The 24,198-nt window shown below is 43.4% G+C and overlaps 1 protein-coding gene across 2 annotated transcripts in view; it reads right to left on the bottom strand.

The window, feature by feature from the left end:
* The window catches only part of LOC145349910 (receptor tyrosine-protein kinase erbB-4-like), a 1,005,257-nt gene that overhangs the window by 508,017 nt on the left and 473,042 nt on the right, over window positions 1–24,198 (bottom strand). For both annotated transcript variants that reach the window (XM_080198569.1, XM_080198568.1), the window contains exon 3: window positions 18,315–18,501. In XM_080198569.1, the coding sequence (XP_080054695.1) occupies window positions 18,315–18,501 (187 nt within the window). The remainder of the gene's footprint in view (window positions 1–18,314; window positions 18,502–24,198) is intronic.

Raw genomic sequence — 24,198 nt, forward strand, 5'->3', positions numbered from 1 at the left:
CAACACCCTCAGTTCATCTGCCTTATCTGCAAGGCTCCTTGCATTAAAATAAATGCCATCCAACCTTGCCATATTTCCATGAGAGTGTAGGACAAAAGGGGGTGCTCATTTAAGATGTTTTTGAGGAAGAATTTATTTTCTCAAAGAGTGGTAAATCTTTGGGATCCTTTACCTCAGGACTCTGTGGAGACCAAGTCCTTCAACAGTCTTAAGGTTGAGATCGACAGATTCGTAATCAGTAAGTGAATTAAGGATGATGGAGAGAAAGCAAGAAAGTGCACTTAGTGGGGTGTTACATCAACCATGATCTTATTGAATAATGGAGCAGGCCCAAAGAGCTGAACGGTCTACCCTGTTCCTACTTTTATGGTCTTATGGTCTTAACATGTCTATCTCTGCTCTGCCTACCAGGCTGACTTGGTTTTGCTTCTAAATTTGGTTGTTCATCACTCCCTACTGTACCTCCACACTGTAACCCATTCCCTACCAAATTAGTTTAACCACCCCCCCCCCCCCCCCCACCGTAATTAAAAATGTAAAAACATGAAATCAAGAAGTGACTACACTGGAATAGAAGACTGGAGACGCACGAGTATTAGAATGAGCCTCTAATGTTGTTGCTATTGAATAGGATCTCACAAGCCTCAAACAGTCAAAGTGCTCAGTTTATCTGCTATCTTTGGACATGCTGCAAACCAAGAGGCAGCTTTAAAAATAGTCTGAACTGGTTCAAGGAATCCATTTCATCAAATTAAAAAACAATATCCTCTTTATGTTGTCATTTCTTTAGTTTGCTTATTTTCTGAATAAACCAGCTAATCTTTCTCGTGTTACCTAATAAACATTATGGCACACTTTGAGCTCATAATCCAGCTGGCAAGCACACTGAAAAATGAGACTCAAACTAATTGAAGATATGGAAAAGCTACCCCTTACTAAGTCCCTGAGCACGCAACTGTTTTCTCCGTCGGTTTGAAAGCTATGAAAACAAAGCACAAGCCAAACACAACTTTGTTTTTCACAGAATTATAACCTGTAACTGGCCAGGTGAGAAAATTAGCAGCACGACAAAGTGGCCCATTCTCAACTTGTGGCTCAGCAAGCAGAATATTCACCACGTGGTCTCACTTTGAAGGTTATGAAGTCCTGCTCCAGTGATGTGAGGTGAGTAATGATCCTGTTTTAGAACATACTGAGGGAATGCTACATTGTCTGAGGTAAACCAAGGCCTTGTCAACCCTCTCAAGGATACAAATATGTTGCCCTGTCCACTACCATGAAGACAAGAAGGGAATTTTCCTGACGGTCCTTGGTAAATATTTATCCCTCAACACCTTTACAAACAAGAACAAATTACCTGGTCATTTACCATAGTCCCTACAATAGAGTAGTAATGATATTTAAAGCACTGCATTGCCTATTAAATGAGTGATTCTGTCCTAAATGTTTCCCTCCCAGGCTGTAGAGCAGAATAAGCATCTGTTTAGTGTCTTGATACTTGACAGAGGATGGAGCAGGTGATAATGTGAACCATACTCCATTCCTGTCTTAACAGGAGTACCACTAAACTAATGCTACTCAGCAACACTGAGTGGCACTGCCTGGAATAACAATTGGATCAATCTACGCCCAACCAAGTTGAGTTAGCTGATCCCAACCAGGGTCATCATTTCTTGCTCCTGATCACTATCCAGTGGCACGCTCTGGAAATGTGAGGGAGCTCAAAGGGGAAACAAGTTATCCAGATGACTACACACACTTGCGTGCTTTGAATGCACCACTAAGTTGCATCTGATAATGAGCTTGGCCTGTGAGAGAGAGGAAAATAACAAAACAGAGTTGAGAGGGCTGAAGTTGAGAAGGAGATAAAGAAAGGAAGAAGAAGCAAAGAACTTGCATTTAAACAACACCCCCAAAACATCTTGTGGGAGGCCTTGTGGTGCAGGGGGTGGCAGTCCTGTCTCTGAACTAAAAGCTCTGGGTTTAAGTCCCACGATGTGGAGATACCAGCGTTGGACTCGGGTGAGCAACCCCAGATTAAAGTCACAACACAGGTTAAAGTCCAACAAGTTTATTTGGTAGCACAAGTTTTCAGAGTCTCGCTTGTAATATAAACAGGGCCTAGTTTTAAGGCTGATAAAATTAGATATTCTAAATTAAAGAAATGGGCATATTAAAATCAAATACAGTCAAACCTCGGGCAGGCCAATTGTACAATGCGCAAACATGTCTGGGCCTCACCCATCAATCATCCATCAAAGGTCGTTGCACCCTACTGATACTTAGCAGGAGATCATTGCACCTCACTGAAATGCACTGGCCTATTGTTAGAAGCCCAGATCGGACCAGACTTTCTGTCACCGCAAGTTCCTGCAGTTGGCTTAATCTGGTAACAGGTTACATGTAAGCAACAGCATGGAGATGGTCACCTGGGGGCGGACCCCGGTGTCCTGTCAGGCAGACATCAAGAAACCCACTGGGTATTGGAACCCCCTCCTGGGACCTCATTGGCCAGAAGCCAGAGAAGTTTCTGGAAAGGCAAACAGTCAGGGGATAAAGGAACACATTTTCAGATACCAGCAGCGAAGGCTTGATGAAGGAGGTGACCTTTGACCATTGGAAGACTGACCAGAGAAGGAAGGAAGGAAGAAGCTGCCATCAAGACTTACCTTTGTGACAATGGACCAGAGGGACTCAGAGAATCGAGCCCGCAGTTTTAACCAAACCATCTTTGCGGGTAGTATACCTGAATCTGGGGTATTCTTTTGTTTGATGTGGGTAATTTAAGGGTGTGTTATTATTAATAAACTTGTTGAACCTTTACTTGTGTTTGTCCTTTGTCCATCTCGCAAATAAGGACACTGGGGTAAAACCTTAGAGTAAGCAACTGGTCGAAAGTATCTGAGAATTAACAGGTACAACAGTGGCACCCCAGATGGGACTTTGATAAGAAGTGATACGTTGTTCCGAAGTCAAACCTTCTACCCGGTATTTTCCAACACTCCGTCTGAGCCTGAATTAAGAGGGCAAGTGTCCCACAGGACGGTCAGTTTTAAGTGAGTGAAGGACTAATATAGATTCGACCAGTAAGTTGGGCCACAAACCCGGTGTCTGTAACACAAGATGGATAAACTGTGTAGTTAGAATTCGAACAGTCTAGGGAATTTGGGTAAAATCTACGGGAGGAAATTTAGTGAAAACCGGACCCCTATCCCGATCCGTTACCTATATGCAAGTGATGAATCCTAAAAGGAAATAATTATGGCCAGTCATGCTGAATGGGAGGAGGTTCTCCATTCATATAACTATAAGTGGCCCAAATGGGTACAGTGGGGTGACGCCCTGAAACCGGATCTGGGATCCAAGGGAGAGAATTGTTGGAGTCGTGCCCACAAGGAAGTGGGTAAAAGGGCTCCCAAGCTTAGGAAGACGATTGCAATTGCCAGTTGTCTAGAACAGCTCCTTGGTAGAGAAGCAAAGATTATCTGGGTTAAACGGGACAGAGAGGTCCAGGTAACCCACTAAAACAGGACTTAATGAGTGCTACAACAATTGGAACTGGAGGTGGATGCACGAGAGGAAAGGAACCAGATTAATATGATACACATGAGCCAGTTCCAGGCTCAATGTGATAAAGCCTACCAAAAGGCACAGCCTGCTGTCAGTGAGAGAGAGGCTGCGCTGCAACAGGTAGAGGAATTTAAACATAAATGCAGTAACCTGCAGGCTGCAGTAAAAGTTTTACACCAAGCAGGAAAAGCAAATACAGACCGCGGAACAGACTACTCCAAATGCCTCCATGAGATTGCAGATTTAAAATCACAACTAGCTATAAAAAGGGTGTAATGTGTGCATACACGATCAAAACAGGGGATAGTGATCCAGAGGTAGAGTGGGGGGAATTTAGAAGAGGATGCCTGCCATTATGCAACAGTTAGTGTCATTGCCAACTGGGAACCCCCACCTCCCTTCCTGGTAGTGGAACCAACGGCACCATTTAATCCAGCCCCCATCGCAGAAAACTCAGTCTCAGCTCCCAGTCCAATTCCCATCCCGATAAGTCCAGTCACTAATCCGGTTCCTGTACCAATGAATCTGGTTACCACCCAACAACAGGATGGACAGAACCACAATGTAACTTATGTAACTCCATACACCATGACACAGCTCATTGACATAGCTAAAGCAACTGGAGTATTCAAACCCTCCAGGGATCCACATGCCGTCTTTGACCAGGTAGCCCAATATCATGTTTTAAATGGCCGAGACATGGCAGAAGAGCTTAAACTTATGTTTAAGTCCTGCCATCCGTTCCGCCCTACCCGAACCCCAGAATGTGGCCAGGGGAACCCTACCAGAAATGAAGGCAGCCGTTCTGGCTGCCATAGGCTATAATTGGGTTGACCTGGTAAAAGGTTTAAACAACTGCCAACAAAAGAGAGGGGAACACCCAACAGCCTATGCTGGCTGACTATTGAACAAATTTGTTGCTGTTTTCAGCCAATTAAATCAAGTCCAATTAAATGCACCCCACCAGTCCACATGAATCCGGACCCTGATAGCACACTCTACTGGGGGAGTCAGAAAGCCTGTGAGAATTTTGACCTTCATGATAATACACATACAGAAGCCTGGGCCATTCGCAAAATGGCTTGTGTGTGGCAATGGGAAGTCAGACAAACAGACACCCGCAAGCCCACAAAACCCAGATTGATGAACCCGATCCACACAGACCCAGCCCTGTTTGGCGTAATGAAGGGGGAGGTGGCAACAGGGACAGGGAAACTCACCCTCATATACCCTTGCCAATCATCGATACAGAAGACCGCAGCCCCGCGCAGAACCCCGATATATTCCCAACCCCAGGTACAGGGAACAAGGTGAAACCAATCCTAGATATGCACCCTCACAAGCACAGTGTTATAACTGTGGGCATCCCAGCCATTTTGCTCAGAACTGTAGGGCACCAAGTTTCAGGGAACCAACAAACCCCGCACACCCATACACTCTTGCTGATCGCCGACACAGGGAACCACAAGGCTGCACAGGACATAGGTCCAACCCCCGGCACCGAGAACAATATAGAGCTGAGCCCGGAGGCCCACACCCACAAGCACAGTGTTATACCTGCAAGCAACCCAACCATTTCACCCGCGACTGTAGGGCACCACGCAACTACCCCACAAGATCATTTCAGCAATTCCCCGACAATGGACCCCGACCCATGCCCCTCAAAGGACTGGCCTGACAAGCCACTATAACCCCCACCCACTACCCCTAGGACCAGCACACGAATCTATGGTTCCCACCCCAATTTAAGAACATAAGAAATAGGAGCAGGAGTAGGCCATCTAGCCCTTTGAGCCTGCCCCGCCACTCAATAAGATCATGGCTGATCTGAAGTGGCTCAGTTCCACTTTCCCGCTTTCTCCACATAACCCTTGATCCCCTTGCCTACCAAAAACCTATCTGCCCGCGTCTTAAATATATTTAGCGAGGTAGCCTCCACCACTTCAACGGGCAGAGAATTCCAGAGATTCACCACCCTTTGAGTGAAGAAGTTCCTCCTCAACTCTGTTCTGAACTGCACCCGCCCCCCCCATCTTGAGGCTGTGCCCTCTAGTCCTGCTGTCCTTTCTGAGCGGGAAGAACCTCTCCACCTCTACCCTATCCATCCCCTTCATCATCATTGTTCGCTGGAGCAGGCGGAGTGAAGGTTGCACAGAGTAAGGTAAGAGATTACCTTTAAAAAACATTTTCACGGGCTCAGTAACGTTTTCGGATTTAAAACTACAAAGGAAGTGGGTCGCGGGGATTTGTGGGAAGGGATATTTTAAAATAAAAGGTACTCACCGGGTGAACCTTCTCATTGTTCGCTGGAGGGGGCGGAGTGAAGGTCGCACAGAGTAAGGTAAGAGATTACCTTTAAAAAACATTTTTGCGGGCTCAGTAACATTTTCGGATTTAAAATTTATAGGGCTTCAGGAATAAAACCCCGGCCCAGGGGACCCTGACGAAAAGGATGGGGAACCCACAAACCTTACCCCCCTATGGTGCCCCTAGTATTGGGACTCCCAGAACCGTTTGACCCAGTGCTCACAACCAGAGGTGATAACGCAGTGGATACCTGGCAGCCAAAGCCTGCCCACGTAGGTTCCCTTCACTAAGGAAGAATCGGGACATCGCAGTCCAGATTGTAAATAGTTTTATCCACATGTCACCCAATTGAAGAGGGCTTCTTATTTGCCCACATGACACTGCGCCATAATCTTCCCACACACCACATTTGGTTGTGGGATGAGGAATCTATCGTTATACTGTGCCATCGTCCTCTAATAACAAGGACACATGTCACATACCCAACATTTTATTTTCACACTCTGCAAATTTCTTACCTCACTCAATCCCATTAAACACTGATTGCCAACCAACCCTTCGTATGACAGTATTGGGCCTTTATTATTCATTTACTTATTTGTTTTTTTTAAAAAAAGAGGGGAGTCATACGACATTCTTGTAATGAAATCGAAAAGGGAGTCAGATATTAATAAGAATTAACAGGTGCTACCTTGATCTCCCTCAGAATGAACTGCATACTTCTCTGCTATCTGGGACTCCTCGTCTCAGACCGAACCACAAACACCATCTCAACCAAAGACCAGCCTACGATTCCCCAGATATATGTGGTTCATCCCGCCAGATGCAGGCAAATGTAAGGATGGCATTCACCCCATTAACAGTATCACCTATGGGTGTAATAAAGAGTGGTGAACAGGAAAGATAACGGGAGCTCTGATTATTGCTCCCTAAGGATGACCCTCACTAGTGATTGGTGGGCGTACACTAACCATGGGTGCATGGAGCTAGCCTGTCTAGCCCATGGTCCAGAAAAAGGGCTGGAATTAGGAAAGAAGTGACCCGGTAAGGTTATTCAGAACGAGTATATCTACTATGAAATTAAGAATGGGTTAAGACCAACTGTTAACATACCTATCCCCACTTATCCCTAAACCACCCCAGGGCCCCAAAATGGGTTGATACTAAAGCATACAGGAAAAATATTATTCAACGACACACAATATGAATTGGTACCAGTAGTGTAGATTTGGCCAGAACACAATTACCAGACTGGTGTCCCTCCTCACTTAGAAAACTGTACCTCCACTTGACCCCGAGGCTGCTAAGCCAAAAAATTGGGATGCACACGGGGGAAGAGATGCCCAGGTTAAAGGGGCGCAAGAGGAGGGAGATCCTGAATGATCTGGGGACTGCATACAGAGCAGGGGTATCCACCATTAATGCAATGGATCTGGCTGATTTGGATGATAAGCTCAGAGTCCTAACCCGACAACTTAAACAGACCTTGGACAGCTTAAATGAAAATGTTTGGCAAGATGCCGAGGGAGATTTGGCTGAGAACAGGGCTAGTAGCCTTATGGATACTGTACTGGAAGGACATGCCCAAACTATTAATCAGATCGCCCGAGAGACGGTGGAAGACGATGCCAGGCAACAGAACCAAACCCTATGTAGCATCTATGGGCAATGGATGGTCGAGCAGTTAAGAGAGAATCTCGACCGGGTTAGCAGGGGGAAAGTTCCATCCTGGATCAGTGATGAACAGATTGAATACCTGTACCGGGGAAAAAGACAGCCCAATGTCACTAACTGCCAATTATGGCAGCTGACCAAGGTCTGGTCTAATGATAGTTGTGGAGGATCCCCGGGGACTGCACTAATAATGGTATTGGGGATCCCAGTAATTTTAAAAGATAAGGTCGGGTTGAGACTTTTTGAAGCCGAAAATATAGGGATCATTAAAGGAGGGGTGTGGTTGGGATACCAGGGGACTCTACCGTATGTGGTTGAGAAAAGAGGGAAGCTCACAGGCACCAGTCTGGAGAAATGTGAACACACAGACAAAATGGTTGTGTATCTATATCTGATGCATGAAAATGAACATGCCCTGTGTGGATTCAGAACAACCACTGACCTAAATTGTACATTGGAAATTCAGAATTTGGAAAGGGACGTCACCCGGGTGGCTTACAGGGGGGAGGGAGAATATTGTATACAACCTCGATAGAAAATTACCAGTACGGGGCGGCCATTTGTAACATCTACAACACTACCTTTTGCATTAAACCACAGATTCCCGCTAGGATAGGATTAATTGAGATGGTAGTCATACACAGAAGAGAGAAAACATTAATAAATGCTAGTGAGAAATTGAGACAAAGCTTGGGAGACTATTTTGAAAAAACTGATACTGGAATAACACATCTCCGAGAAACTTCAACAAATTCAGACACAATTGATCACAGCACACAAGACCTTTATCAAAATGGTGCAACAAACAGGGAAAATAGAAAAGAACATTAGTGAAATTAGAGCCACTGCATGGTGGGAGGACCTCTGGGATTGGGGTTCAAATATCCAAATCCACCCATGGGTCCGCATTCTGTCACACCTGGCCATAATAGGAATCCTACTTATGGCAGTGTACCTAACCATCGTCATATTTAAATTTGCTCAATGGAAGAAGGAATTTCTGCAAAACTTGGACACAGCAAGGGCCATCTGACATCGGGAGAGGCTCTACAATCAAGATCCTTGATACTCTTCCATCTATATTTAATATGTATAGTCACTTGTCATTTTGTAGTGTTTATCGCTTTGCTTTGTATATACCCATTGATGTATTGTTTCTTATTTTTTAAAATTATTTTACTTCATTTAAATTTGTTGGTACTATTGTAGGTTAGGGATGATACTATCAACCCCAAATTCGAGGTACTTGCTTGCTGAGATGGTTTGGTGAGAATTGGTGTGAATCGGTTCATTGTGTTAATGCTGGATCAAGAGGAGGGAATGTGGTAATATAAACAGGGCCTAGTTTTAAGGCTGATAAAATTGGAAATCCTAAATTAAGGAATTGGGCATATTAAAGTCAAACACAGTCAAACCGCAGGCAGGCCAATTCTACAATACACAAACCTGTCTGGGCCTGATTCATCAATCACCCATCAAAGGTTGTTGCACCCTACTGATGCTTAGCAGGAGATTATTGCACCCCATTGAAATGCACCGGCCTATTGTTATAAGCCCAGATCGGACCAGACTTTCTGTCACAGCGAGCTCCTGCACTTGGCTTAATCTGATAACAGGTTACATGTAAGCAATAGCACGCAGATGGACACCTGGGGACGAACCTTGGTGTCCTGTCAGGCAGACTCAAACTCAATGAGTGAAGTGTAGCACACCAGCCTAAAGCACTTCACAGCCAAAGAAGTGTTTTCATACTCACTGGTAAAGTGGTCATTTTATGCCCAGCAAGCTCCCATGAATAGAAATTTGATAATGACCAGTTTTAGTGACACTGGTTGAAGGATAAATGTTGACCAGCATTCTGCAAAACAAAACGACTCACCTATTTTTCTTCAAAATAATTCTATGGAATCTTTTACATTCATCTGAGAGGGCGAGCAGGACTTTTGCTAAGCTTCTCATTCACAAGCCAGCACCACTGACAATTCAGCATTCCCTCAGCACCACAATAGAGTGACTGGTTAGGTTTGTTACTCTCAGGTCTCCAGAGTGGGTCTTAAACCCATAACCTTTTGACTAGGAGACAAGCATGCCCCCACTGAACCAGAGCTAACTGACACTCAGCGGCTGGGTCCACTCCTGAAGAATGGAGTACAAGGATATCAGTGCCCGTGAGACTTATATGCCAACAATAGTCCACATTCTCAGGAATTGTCTAAAATGGAAGAAACTGAGTACATTAATAATTAATTTTCATTTCTTTGTATTTAAAAGGCCCCTCTATTTATTCAGTCCCAGCATATCACCATGAAAGTTGACTGTTTGGTGTCAGTTTACCTGCTGTCTGAGATAAAGGTTTCAGAAGTTGTCTTGACTCCTTTGAATTAAGATTAACCTGCACAGGTAGTGAGGATCAGGAGAGTGTTACTGCTGACTATCCCACTGATAGGGGTGCCAATCTGTGCAGAGTAGGCTGTATTGTGCAGATCGAAATCACTGACTGCTGTAACAGATTGACAGATCCAGCAAAGCTGGTGCCAATCTTTCTCTCCCAGGCTCTCAACAGCTGCTGAGACCCTGCTGCTCACTATCCTGGTGATGTGTAGGCAAGTTTTCTCCTTGAAAAATCAACACAGGCTCAGTGACTGGAAATAAACTGCCTCTGTTCACTTATAACTTGCTGCATGGCTTTCATGGACATTTTTGGCCTTTTGTGCAAAAATGCCAATATACTGTACCATGAGCTGGGTTAACAAAGCTGAGATCTTTCAATTCCTTTAGAATCCACTGCACAGAAGGAGGCCAGTGAGTCCAGACCAGCCCTCCATCGAGCAACCTAGTCAGTCCCATTTCCCACTCCAGTCCATAGCTGACAAGTTAATTCACCTCGGGTCCATCCAATATCCTTTGGAAACCATCAATTGTCTTTACTTCCATCACCCTTGTAGGCAGCAAGTTTCAAGTAATTCTCAGTAACTGCATCAAAAAGCTGTTACACATATCACTCCCCGCCCCATCTTTCTCTCTCTCTCACTCAAAATGTTAAATCTGTCTCCTGTAGTTATTGTAGCATCAGCTAATAGGGAAAGATTTTCTTTGCCTACCTTATCTAAGTCTTGCTGAACAGTTCTCACACTAAATGTATCGCTTTGTTCTTGTTACTTCAACAATCCTTCTTTAAACACCACCATTAAATAACAGATTATCTGGTCATTTGTCAAACGACTTATAACATCGAGCTATGTTTGTAGAGTATTGCCTCATTTATCACATAAAAATAATCACTGTACTTCCAAAGATATCCATTGGAGGGCAGGTATAGGATCCAGCACTCCCAGTGCAAACTAACACTTGGGATCACACCTTAAGAAAGCCGTGAGCTGTGGCTGTGGTTTCCCGCCCGTTGAAATGCCTTTCCCTGACTGATTCACAACAAAGTTACCAATACTTATTTACAACTTGCTGCGTAGCATATATTGAGATGCAATCAAAACACTCACACAAACTCATACATTCCTTTACATACATGCAAACTCAAACTTACACGCACACACACAGACTCATGCACACGCATTTCTCTACAAACTCGCTGACGCAAACTCTCTCACGCACATACACACACACACTCTCTCTTTCACACACAGTTCCACATTCACACACAAACATTGTCATAAATACACACATTGCACATACACATAAAAACTCTCACAAGAACAGACTCTCTCAAACGTACACAAATTCTCACATACACACATATGCATCATCACATGTACATTCACACTCACTCTCACACGCACACATACGTTATCACATTTTCATTCACACTCACAAGCACACATACTCACATACACACATAGATTGTCACATGTTCACATACACACACACTCACTTCCACATGCACACACATACATTGTCTCATGTACACTCACACAAACTCACTATTTTCTCATATTTACATGCGTATGCATGCATTGCTACATGTACACACTCTCACATTTACACAAATTCTCACATGCACGCACACAGATTGTCATATGCAAAGTTTGGTCCAGCACTGAGGGAACCAACAAGAAGAAAACACCTGCTTGACCCTGCCCCACCAATCTGCTTGGCACAAATGCATCTGTATTGCAGGAGTAATCAGCACAAAGTTCCCTCTTCACAGTGTCGACACAAGATGTAGCCTCACGGTGCAACATGTCTCTCACTCTACCATTACCATCTAAGCCAAATGATCAACTTTACTTCAATGAGGAGTTCAGGAGATCATGACAGGAGCAGCATAATTAAAACTGAAACTGAAGTGCCACCCTGGCAAAGCTTCAATACAGAACTGTGTGCACACTAAACAAATGAAGCAGAATGAGACAGACAGAACTAAGCGATCTCACAATTAATGGATCAGATCAAAGCTCTCTAGTCTTGCCACAAATGAAACAATTAGCTGGAGGAGCAGGCTCCACAAACACGCTCACCTTCAATAATGCAAAAGACAAGGCTGAAGCATCTGCAAACCATTTTCAGCCAGAAGTGCCAAATGGATCCGTATCGGCCTCCTACTGAGGTTTCAAGCCTCACAGACCCCAGTTTTCAGGCAGTTTGATTTTCTTGATGTGACATTAAGGCACTGGATACAGTAAAGGCTATGAGCTCTGACAACATTCTGGCTATAGCACTGATGGCTTGATCTCCAGAACTATCCTCCCCCTGGGCTAAGCTGCTCCACCACAGCTACAACACCAACACCGAACTAACAGTGTGGACGATTGCACAGGTATGTCCTCTTCACAAAAGCAGGAGAAATCCAATCCAGAAAATTACTGCAACATCACTCATACCACACTCTTGATCAGCAGCAAAGTGATACAAAGTGTTGTCAACAGTGCTGCTGTCAAGTAGCACTTAATCAGCAACCAGGGCCACTCAGCTCCTAACCTCATAACAGCCTTGGTCCAATCATGGACAAAAGAGCTGAACTCAAGAAGTAAGAGTGACTGCCCTTGACATCAAAGGGGCTTTGACTTAGTGTGACATCAAGGAGCCCGAGCAAAACTGGAGTCAATACAATCAGAGGGAAACTCTCTGCTGGTTGGAGTTATACCTAGCACAAAGGAAAATGGTTGCAGTTGTTGGAGGGCAATTATCTCAGTCCCAGCGCATTACAGCAGGAGTTCTTCAGGGTTTTCTCCTTGGTCCGATTATCTTCGGTTGCATTATCAATTACCTTCTCCACCCAATTAGGATGTTCACTGATGACTGAACCCTGTTAAGGATCATTCATGATGCCTTAGTACTTAAGCAATCCGTGGCCATATAGAACTCAACTCATAGAAACCCTACAGTGCAGAAAGAGGCCATGTGGCCCATCGAGTCTGTACCAACAACAATCCCACCCCAGGTTTTATCGTCACAACTCCACACATTTATCCCGCTAATCCCTCAAATCTACTCATCCTGAGACACTATGGGCAATTTAGTATGGTCAATCAACCTAACCCTAAGCTTTGGACTGTGGGAGGAAACCCATGCAGACATAGGGAGAATGTGCAAACTCACACTTACAATGACCCAAGCTGGGAATTGAACCCGAGTCCCTGGAGCTGTGAGGCAACAGAGCCGACCACTATACCACCATGCCACCCAAATGTGGCAAACCTGAACAACTTTCAAGTTTGGGCTATTAAGTGGCAAATAACAGTCACATTACACAGTGACATGCAATGATCATCTCCAACAAGACAGTATCCAACCATCTCCCCTCAACATTCAATGGTATTGCTATTGCTGAATCCTCCATTATCAACATCCTGGAGGTGAGCATCAACCAGAAACTGAATTGGACTAGCCATATAAATGCTGTGGCTTCAAGAGCAAGTCAGAGACTGGGAATTTTGTGATGAGTAACTCGCCCCAAAGTCTGTCCATGCAATATACTCATAGCTTTCTGATTTTCATTTAAATTAGGCAAGTTTCCCAATGGTATGGCTAGAGAATCTATATAATCTTCTAGCCTCAGAGCACTTGAGGAAAGACTGGCCTTTTACTTTCTCAGTTTCTGTTACCCTGTCCTTCAACCCTGCCCTCCCCGGAACACACTGGGTTTCATTACTGGCCCTTGAATGCTGACAGGCATTGTTGAACAAAGGGAATATTCACGTCCAAGGTCCTGTCTTCACCTGTTTATCTACATAAACTATATACACACACATTGTATGTGAAATGCAGTTTACACAGTAGTGTAAACCATTCTTTACTAGAAAAGCTAATGGGACAGGAGACAGCTTCCTTACATAATGGGACTGGAAAAGTTCCTGTTTGGATTCTAAAAGAGAGGAGCATTGTTTCCATTTTATTGGGGCACACCCCAATTCTATACTTGAGGGGATTATGTCTCTCTACTGCAAGGAAGCACACAGTCAAATCTCTAAATCAGTCGTCTTTATTACTGGATACAGTGAACCTCTGCGTTTCATCTTTTGTTCAGGAATTCATATTTCACATCCTGGCAGATGACCCTAGCAGATAATTTACTCCTCTGAATGATTACCTTAATTAAAATGTCAGGGTGACATTTTTTTGTCTCCATAGAGATTATTGCAGTTTAACAAACGTTTGGTGTTTGAAGGTAAGAGGAAGTATGTAAGTACAAGCCTTTCAGACACTCCCCGGTTATCTCGCAGGCATTATTTTATATGCATCTCAGCTATATTTTCCAGCTTCCTTACAAATCTACTTTTCAACCTTTAAGGAACAGCTTGCTTTTCCACAAGACCTCTAATGACTTCAGGAAACCTCAAAAAGTTTTGTAATCAATGAAGCACTTTTTGAAGTTTCTCGCATTTGTAAAATAGGAACCTGGCAGTGAAGTGAACACGACAAGTTCCAATGAACTGCAACATGGTACAGACAAAATAATCCATTTTAATGATGGTGGCTGACAGATTAACATTGACCCAAGACATGGGGGATAACCCCCCTGTTCTTCAAAATTGCTCCGTAGCATCTTTTATCTGAGAGGTTTTGATTTGATTTATTGTTGTCACATGTATTAGTATACAGTGAAAAATATTGTTTCTTGCATGCTATACAGACAAAGCATACTGTTCATAAAGAGGGAAAGGAGAGAGTACAGAATGTAGTGTTGCAGTCATAGCTAGGGTGTAGAGAAAGATCAACTTAGTGCGAGGTAGGTCCATTCAAAAGTCTGATGGCAGCAGGGAAAAAGCTGTTCTTGAGTCGGTTGGTACATGACCTCAGACTTTTGAGGTTAGGCAGAGCCTCTAATTAACCTTTCATCCTCTGACAGTGGAGCATTCCCTCAATACTGCATTGGAATATCAATCTAGAGTTTTGTTCAGGCTTCCAGAGTAGGACTATGAAAACACATCCTTTTGTCCCCCAGGTGAGAGTTTGACCACTAAGCTATGAGGATCTTTTTCCACATTTCACCCCCAATTAAAGAGGATTCTGCACAGGGAGTGGGGTTGTACTGTTGAACTGGTTCACCTGTGTGAAGGATATGTTCATTAACCTAATCTCTTCTGGGCTGTAGACATGATTCTCTTGTCATTATTCTGATGCTTATTGCTGCTATTGACTCTTTGAAAGTTACCATGTATGACTATTTGTTGAAGCAACTCATCATTCATTTTAACAAGAAAAGCTTTATTGAATTCAATATCTAACAGGATCTTCAAGAATCCTGGGGGTGAAATGTAAGTTGGTTGTCAGAATGCAGTATGTAATCACAGGTAATCATTAATGTAATATTATGACATAAATGCACTTGCTATTGAGTCCATTTTTCTTTATCTTTTAACTGTCATTCAAAGGCGTACCTTTCCTTTTTAATCAATACTAGTGCTATATGCTGACTGGGACAAAATGACCCTGTTTCTGCTTATTGTCTCTTAACAACATGACTCAAGTTGGAAATTGCAAGAAGGGGACCTTGAGTCTTTCACGTCCAACGTTCAGCAATTTGAAGGCTTACTTGTTCCCACTTACATTATTTTATGACCACTGAAGGATGGTTAAATTTCCAAAACAGTCACTTATTCACTGCACCTTGGCCATTACGCTGCCATACCTTTATTGCATCACTGTCGTAACTCCATTACCTTCCTGCTTAAGCTATGGCTGAGAACTGTGCAAAGGTTCAGGGACATTTGTCACAGCCTGTGTTGTGTGTTTATTTCCTTCGCTATTACATAGGCTGACAGAATATTCTGAAGATACATCATCCTTTGGATAAGGAGGTCCCTGCTGATGTATAGGTTCTGCATTTGCTTGTCACTAAGTTCCCTTTCTGAACTCTGGTTCGACTGTCTTGGCTTCTTTTGCAAAGTAGCCTCAAACTGGGTTAACTGATTTAAGCAGCTAAGAAATAACATTTCATAACTCAACCTGACAAAGAATGTATTGTAGAGTGACACAGATGAGTCAAAGTGCATGTTTTAAACAATAGTGTTGCTGTGCACCCAATATATCCTCTTCCAACCTTAGGGAGTCAGTGCCTGAGATTCCATCGAACTGAAACATGCACCAATAATTATTTCAATGATTTCCTGTTTCTTCACGAATTGTGCTTTGTTCTGGATTGTTAACTATTTTGTCTTCCTTCTTCCTGATTCAGATCTCCACATTGATTGTGAAGAAGCCAAAAGCAGCAAACTGCTGTTCTCTTGGTTCACTCCACCAGCTACAAGGTACAAATTGCAACTGAACTTGTCTGGAATGGTGCAACTCCAACAGCACTCAAGAAGCTGGACCCCATCTAGGACAACGTAGATTGCCTGATTGGCAATCTATTTACCACCTTAAACATTCACACCCTCCATCACTAATATACAAACCATACACCACCCTGATTTTGAACGACATCATGGTGCACCTACATCAGATGGATTGCAATGGTTTAAGGAGACAACTCACCACAACCACCTTCTCTAGAGCCATTGGGGATGAACAATAAATGTTGGCCTAGTCTATGATGCCCACATCCCATGAATAAATAAATTAGAAAACACACTGGCAGCAGTGTGCATCATCTACAAGATGCCCTGCATCAAGCCATCACTTTCCAAACCCACAACCTCTACTACCTAGGACAAGAGCAGCAGATATAGGGGAACACCAGCACTTGCAAGGGGAGAAGACTTTCCACTCACCTGAAGAAGGAACAGCATTCTGAAAACTTGTGGGTTTACTATCAAATAAACCTGTTGGACTTTAACCTGGTGTTGTGAGACGTCTTACTGTGTTTACCCCAGTCCAACGTCGGCATCTCCACATCATGACTTCTATGCGACAGCCAGTTACTTATCCAATTGGCCAAATTTCCTTCTATCCCACACCTCCTTACCTTCTTCATGAGCCTACTATAGGGAATCTTATCAAATGCCTTACTAAAATGCATGTATACGACATCAACTGCTCTACCTTCGTCTACATATTTCGTTACCTCCTCAAAGAATTCAATCAAATCTGTGAGGCAAGACTTACCCCTCATGAAACCGTGCTGACTATCCCAGATTAAGCTGCATCTTTCCAAATGGTCATAAATCCTATCCCTCAGGATCTTTTTCATTAACTTGCTGACCACCGAAGTAACTTTAACTGGCTTATAATTACCAGTGTCATTCCTATGTCCTTTCTTGAAGACAGGAACAACATTCACCACTCTCCAGTCCTCTGGCACTATTCCTGTGGACAGGGAGGGCCCAAAGATCAAAGCTAAAAGCTGCACAAACTCATCCCTTACCTCCCAAAGTATCCTAGGGTGTATCCCATCTGGCCAAGGGGACTTATCGACCCTCAGGTTTTTCAAAATTTCTAATACATCTTCCCTCAGAACATCTACCACAGAACATCCTATCATCAAGCCCACTCAACCTTTCCTCTGAAGACAGATCCTTCATTCCAGGAATCAGTCTAGTGAATCTTCTGTGAACTGCCTCCATGCAAGTAAATCCCTCTGTTAGAAAGAAAACCAAAGCTGCATACAGCACTCCAAGTGTAGTCACACCGATGCCCTGTAAAGCTGTAGCAAGGCATCTATGTTCCTTTCCCTATGTAAGCCGACTTGTGACACTAGTAAATAAACTATTTTAAAAAACATTTAAAATTGAGATGAGGATGAATTTCTTCACTCAGAGAGGTGTTACTCTTTAGAATTCTCTTCCACAGAAAGCAATGGATATACTCATGGCTGTGTTCAACTGATTTTTGACTGACAAAGGAATCAAGGGTTATGGAAGACAAGAATGAAAGTGGAGTTAAAGCCAGAATTGGATCAGCCATGAGCTTACTGAATGGCATAGCAGGCAAGATGGGGTGGATAGTCTACTTTTGTTCCTTTTTTTGATCTTAAATTCCACCCATAAATGGCCTACTTCTGATTCTAAGATTCAGTCTCTTGCTCTGGACTCCCTCACCAGTTGCAAATGTTTAGAAACACAACCAAAGTCCTACATTTCCAGCACCATTCCAGTAAAGCCCTCTCCAAGATCTTGGTACCTTTCCTAAAGTGTGAGCCCAGAGGCTGGCACAACACCAGCTGAGTCCTAACTAATATTTTATAACAAGTTAGCATCACTTTCTCACCTTTGTGCCTCATTCATGTGTAATTGTATATACACTGCAGCAATATAAAATTGGTAAGGTTTGCTTTGCAAGTTCTGTATGACATTAATTGAATCAATGCAGGGAGCATTAAGCTAAAGGAAACCCACGATGAATGCTCCGTGTAAGTCAATAGGTCTTACCTGTCATGTTTTGCAGACCCAGCTGCCTCAATCCAAAGGCTCCATCCTTCTTGTAGTTAAGCAGGATCGTAAGTGCATATCGTTCTTCATACAACTTTGTCCCACGAATGATTCTTAGGTTTTCCAAAGGCAGGTATTCAAACTGGTTCAGGGCTGCCAGGATATATCCAGTGACTTCTCGAATGGACTGGAGATTTAAAAATACAGACAGCTAAGGTCAGAAAATCAGCAATCAGCATCATTGTAACTGCAAGCTTAGCCAAGGTAGAAATGGGTGAGCCAGAGAGCAAGAACTCTGGCGTGAGAGTCAGTCTCACTCTCTGTGAAATGTAAAAGGTAGCAACCTCAAAAACAGTCAGTCAGCATGGCATTAGGGATGCTGTTGATAGGGCCCCTGAATTTGGGAAGGTAAAACCAACCATTGCCTGCAACTCCCCTCTAAGCCAAATGTCATCCTTGCTTGCAACTATATCATCATTCCTTTACTGTCATTCAAAGTCCTGGATATCCCTCACTTGCAACATGGAGGGTGAAGCTGCGCCACATGGACTGTAGCAGTTCAAGAAGACAATTTACTTTCAAAACAGGAATATGGTACTGACTTGACTGAAGGGGACATAGAATTCTCTAGTTTTGTATCCTGAATGCAGGGATAAACACAGCTACAAAACATATTTACAGACCAATGCTGCAATGCTAGGTTCAGCCACTAGGGGAGCATCTCCACAACTGGCTCTTCTCCTCTCAGTCACCATAATAAAGTAACATAGCCAATTACCTAAAGACTATGCTTTATGGGTGGCATGGTGGCACAGTGGTTAGCACTGCTGCCTCACAGCATCGCAACCCAACAAGCATGAGCTTGTTTAAAACTACAGAACTGTAGCAATCACCTCATTCAGCCAATTCCCAGCTTGGGTCACTGTCTATGTAGAGTTTGCACATTCTCCCCGTATCTGTGAGAGTTTCCTCCGTGTGCTCCGGTTTTCTCCCACAGTGCAAAGATGTGCAGGTTAGGCGGATTGGCCATGCTAGATTGCCCCTTAGTGTCAGGAGGACTAGTTAGGGTAAATGCATGGGGTTATGGGGATAAGGCCTGGGTGGGATTGTGATCGGTGAAGACTCAATTAGCTGAATGGCCTTCTTCTGCACTTTAGGATTCACTGGTGAATTTAAAGTGTTGATAGATCAATGATAGATCCTAGGTCTGTACACCAGGATAAACCTTTAATTCTTGCAGCCAGGTACATGACTCTTTTCATTGATATTTGGCGCACAGCTTGAAAAATGTGAAGTCAGTCCTCAAAAGAGAGCTGATGAAGCTGAATTTGGGATATTTTAACAAACTGACCAGATTTAATCTCTCATCTCAGCGATCTGCTGCTAATGAGGTGTGTGGTTACAGTTGATTCCCAACCTAGCAGGAATGGAAAGCAGAAGCTAATATTCACTGCTGATTTCTCAATGTGCTTTTCTTGTTTAAAAGGAAAACAAAAACAATTCTCATGTTAAAGCTATTCTGTAGAAATTTATCCTTGGGCTAGATGAGGTGATTGCTATGGTTCTATAGTTTTAAACATGTCCATGCTTGTTGGGTTGTGATTGCTGTAAATGAAGAATAGGATCAATGCCAATTATAGTTCAGTTGCAAAATCTAAAAGCTCAAAGAAAGATTGACATAAAGAAAGAACCTGCATTTATATCACACCTTTCATATTCTAAGGGCACCTCAAAGCACAAACACTGTTGTAATGCAAGAACAGTAAGAAGTCTCATAACACCAGGTTAAAGTCGAACAGGTTTATTTGGAATCACGGGCTTTTGGAGCACTGCTCCTTCATTAGGTGACTCACCTAATGAACGAGCAGCGCTCTAAAAGCTTGTGATTCTAAATATACCTGTTGGACTTTAACCTGGTATTGTGAGACTTCTTTCTGTGCCCACCCCTGTCCATGGCCAGCATCTCCACGTAATGCAGGAAAGAAGGCGCTTTATTTGTGCATTGCAAGCTCCCACAACCAGTATTATGATCATGGTCATCTATTTAGCATTGAGCTGCAGTGCTCGCTAAGGAATTGCACCTTTGTCTCTGGTATAGGACGTAAACCCACAATCTTCTGTCCCAGAGGTGAGACAGCCAGCAACTGAGCATAACCACCGAAGTCAGGTGTTAAAGATAGAAGCACACAGTGCAGGTGGAAAAGATTGTCATCTTTCTCTTGCTGGTTATGGAAGGGCTGGATTCATTTTGTTTTTTTTTGTTCTCCTTGTAACTCATGGTTGAACAAATATCATAGAAGTGAGAATAATCAAGCTGATTTACAGAGAGGGTTGTTATATCAAATGTTCCAATTATATTGTCGATCTTCAACATTTGCAGGCAGCATACATTGTCACTTATCAATTGTACCTGTAAGGAGGCCTAATGATACCTTTGCTGATAAGAACTGGGAGAACGATAGGACACAAACTCTTCAGTCTTGAAAGGAAGCAAATTAGAGGTTATTTTATATAAATCTATAAAAGATACTGAGAGAAGTGGAAAGAATAAATGCAGTACTTTTGCTTGTTAAATACAACAGCTATAGGACAATGGAACAAAGATACTGACCGGTAAAAGACAAGTTCAGGACTGATGCCGGGAAACTCTTTCTCACAGAGAGTTATTAATGCAGGAATGTCTTCAGACACTGAGTCATTTTGATGCAGTTCAAGAAGGACACATGTGTATCTGAATGTTAATTCACAAGCTGAACCAATGGACTGAAATGATCCTTTTCAGTCATAGAATCATAGAATCCCTACAGTGCAGAAAAGGGCGGCACGATAGCACAGTGGTTAGCACAGTTGGCTCACAGTGCCAAGAATCTGGTTCAATTCAGCCTGTTTGGAGTTTGCACATTCTCCCCAAGTCTGCATGAGTTTCCTCTGGATGCTCTGGTTTCCTCCCACAGTCCAAACATGTGTGGGTTAGGCTGATTGGCCATGTTAAATTGCCCTTTCATGTCAGGGAGACTAGCTGGGTAAATACGTGGGTTTACGGGAAAAGCGCCTGGGTGGGATTGTTGTCAATGGGGGTCCAATGGGCTGACTAGCTTCTTTCCTGTAGATTCTTACAAGGGGGTCAGTTAGCTCAGTTGGCTGGATAGCTGGTTTGTAATGCAGACCAATGCCAACAGTGTGAGTTCAACCCTCGTACCAGCTGAGGTTATCCATGAGGCCTTGCCTTCTGAACCTCGACCCTCCTCTGAGGTATGGTCACCCTCAGGTTAACTCACCCCCAGTCAGCTTTCTCCCAAATAGGAGAGCAGCCTGGGGTCCTCTAGGACAAAGGCAGAGTTCACGGATTCTTACAACAGGCAGCAGTTACACTAACCGGGATATACCTCCCAACTGTAACATGAGCAATTGCATTAAAAGAACATTCAGAGGGATCTAACATGAGTGTGTCAAGCATTCAAAAAATATTCTGTCGCCTATCTTTCTTACCCCCAAACCACTGCCTTCTAGTCTCTACTAAACTGGATATTAACCAGTTAGTTGTTTGCTTGGTCTAAGTATTGCTTGTATAATGTTCTTTGTAGTAAATTTCCTGGCTGTCTAATAAAGGTGAGAGCTTAGTCTTCCCATTCCAATGTAAACAACACTAATAGGGTGATGATCCTGCAAACTAGGGTCTCCCTCTCTGGGACCAGGAAGAGACTCCAGCGTTTCTGACTAGTGGCTGGAAAGTCCAATGATTAGAGATGGAACTGGTCAATGGAAGGCCAAATGCTTGAGTGTCATGAGTGGGTTCCAGGCCTGGAAAACACTCAGGGCTCTCAGAACTTACAGTTTCCTTAATTTGATGGTCTTGCCGAGGTCACAACCTGAAGCATTTTGGGACCAGTGTTATATGCCTGAGGAAGGATTTCTTCATTTGTAACTCAGGCAATGCCTGTGAGGCTTGCCATCCTGTCTGTCTCAGTGAGACATCAAGGTATTTGCAGTGAAATGTGATGAGCAAAATTCAGTCAATCCAAACTGCGTGTGTTTTATGAAGATATCACCACCATTAGAGGGGATGGTGGTGTAATGGTAATGTCACTGGACTTGTAATGCAGGGGACATGGGTTCAAATCCCATTATGACAGCTGGTGGAATTTAAATTCTATCAATACCATTTAAAAAAAGCTTGAATTGAAAGCTCGCCTCAGTATTGCATTCTGTGAAACATATTATTGATTGTCGTGAAAACCAAACTGATTCACACATTTCCTCCAGGGGAGGAAATCTGCCATCCTTACCCAATGACCCACACAAGGTGGTTGATTTTGAACTAGCCCAGCAAGTCATTCAGTTCAAAGACAATTAAAGGATGGCAACAAATAGTGGGCTGACTTATAATGCCCACCTCCCATCGAAGAATGAAGAAAAAGATGGGTCTTCACAAGTGTACTGAATCGAAACAATACAACAAGAACTCCACTGAGTTCAAAACCCATAGGAAAATATGTGCCCATAGAGAATGCAGGAATCTCAGAAATCTGCAGCAGCATCCGAGTGGTTGTGGATCAATTCCTCACTATCATCTCCAATTCCTTCCAGTTGTGGGAATTCAGCATTCCTGTGACTGTTGGCTTGCTAAAATCTCTTAGATAACCTTCTAAACTCAGTACAATGCTGCAACCTATCATTACAGGTCAAGGATCCTTCGTCTGTAAATGAGAAACTGAAAACATCCAAACACCGCACTTTTTTTGAACCTCATCAACTTTTAGTGTGGGAAGTTGAGCTGACACAACCCGAGCCAACACAAATCTTGCCAACTGCACCTGACCTTTAGCATGGTTTATCTACACTGTTTACCTCGTGGTTTTTGTGGTGAACATGTCAGAAAGAAACTTATTACAGGTACCCTGTATTTATTATTCAATGATACGTCTTACTTTACCAGCCATTTTATTTACTTAGTTAGCCTTGGCTTAGACTATTGTAATGTAAGTTGTAACCAAAATTATCTGAAATCCAGAATGCAATCAGTCCTCAGGATTTTGGATAAAGGATACTCAATCTGTACTTACCCCTTTGGAATTACAAGTTTTAATTTTTTTTTGAAAATTGCATTTCCTTTGAAGTGCATTGTTGCAAGTGAACACTGTTATCATCATATGTGAATCAGATTTTTACTTCAGAGTTAAGTTTACTTCAGCATCACGGTGGCACAGTGGTTAGCACTGCTGCCTCACAGCGTCAGGGACCCAGGTTTGATTCCTGGCTTGGGTCACTGTCTATGTGGAGTTTGCATGTTCTCCCTGTGTCTGCGTGGGTTTCCTCCGGGTGCTCCGGTTTCCTCCCACAGTCCAAAGATGAGTAGGTTAGGTGGATTGGCCATGGTAAATTGCCCCTTAGTATCAGGGGGACTAGCTAGGGTAAACATATGGGGTTAAGGGGAGAGGGCCTGGGTGGGATTGTTGTCAGTGCAGGCTCGATGAGCTGATGGGCCTCCTTCTGCATTGTAGGGTCCTATGATTCCTATGAAAGCTTGTGATGACAGTGTCAAAATAGGTACTGTCCAGTTCAGTCATTCTTCATCGCCCCCCCACAGTAAAGGCTTTCTCTGCTTATGTCTGTCAGTAAAAAGTCTGACAACACCAGGTTTTAGTCCAACCTATTTATTTGATAATATACTCGCAAGCTTTCGGGGTTAGCCCCTAACCCCGAAAGCTTGTGAGTATATTATCAAATAAATAGGTTGGACTAAAACCTGGTGTTGTCAGACTTTTTACTGTGTTTACGCCAGTCCAACGCCGGCATACCCACATCATGTCTGTCAGTGACAGGGAGGGAGGAGGATGTGGTTGGGGGGGAGGAGGGGGGGGAGGTCTCATCTTCCACAACCAAA

The sequence above is a fragment of the Carcharhinus amblyrhynchos genome, chromosome 11, assembly GCF_965287045.1.
Source record: "Carcharhinus amblyrhynchos chromosome 11, sCarAmb.v2.hapA, whole genome shotgun sequence".
In the NCBI taxonomy this organism is placed as follows: Eukaryota; Metazoa; Chordata; class Chondrichthyes; order Carcharhiniformes; family Carcharhinidae; genus Carcharhinus; species Carcharhinus amblyrhynchos.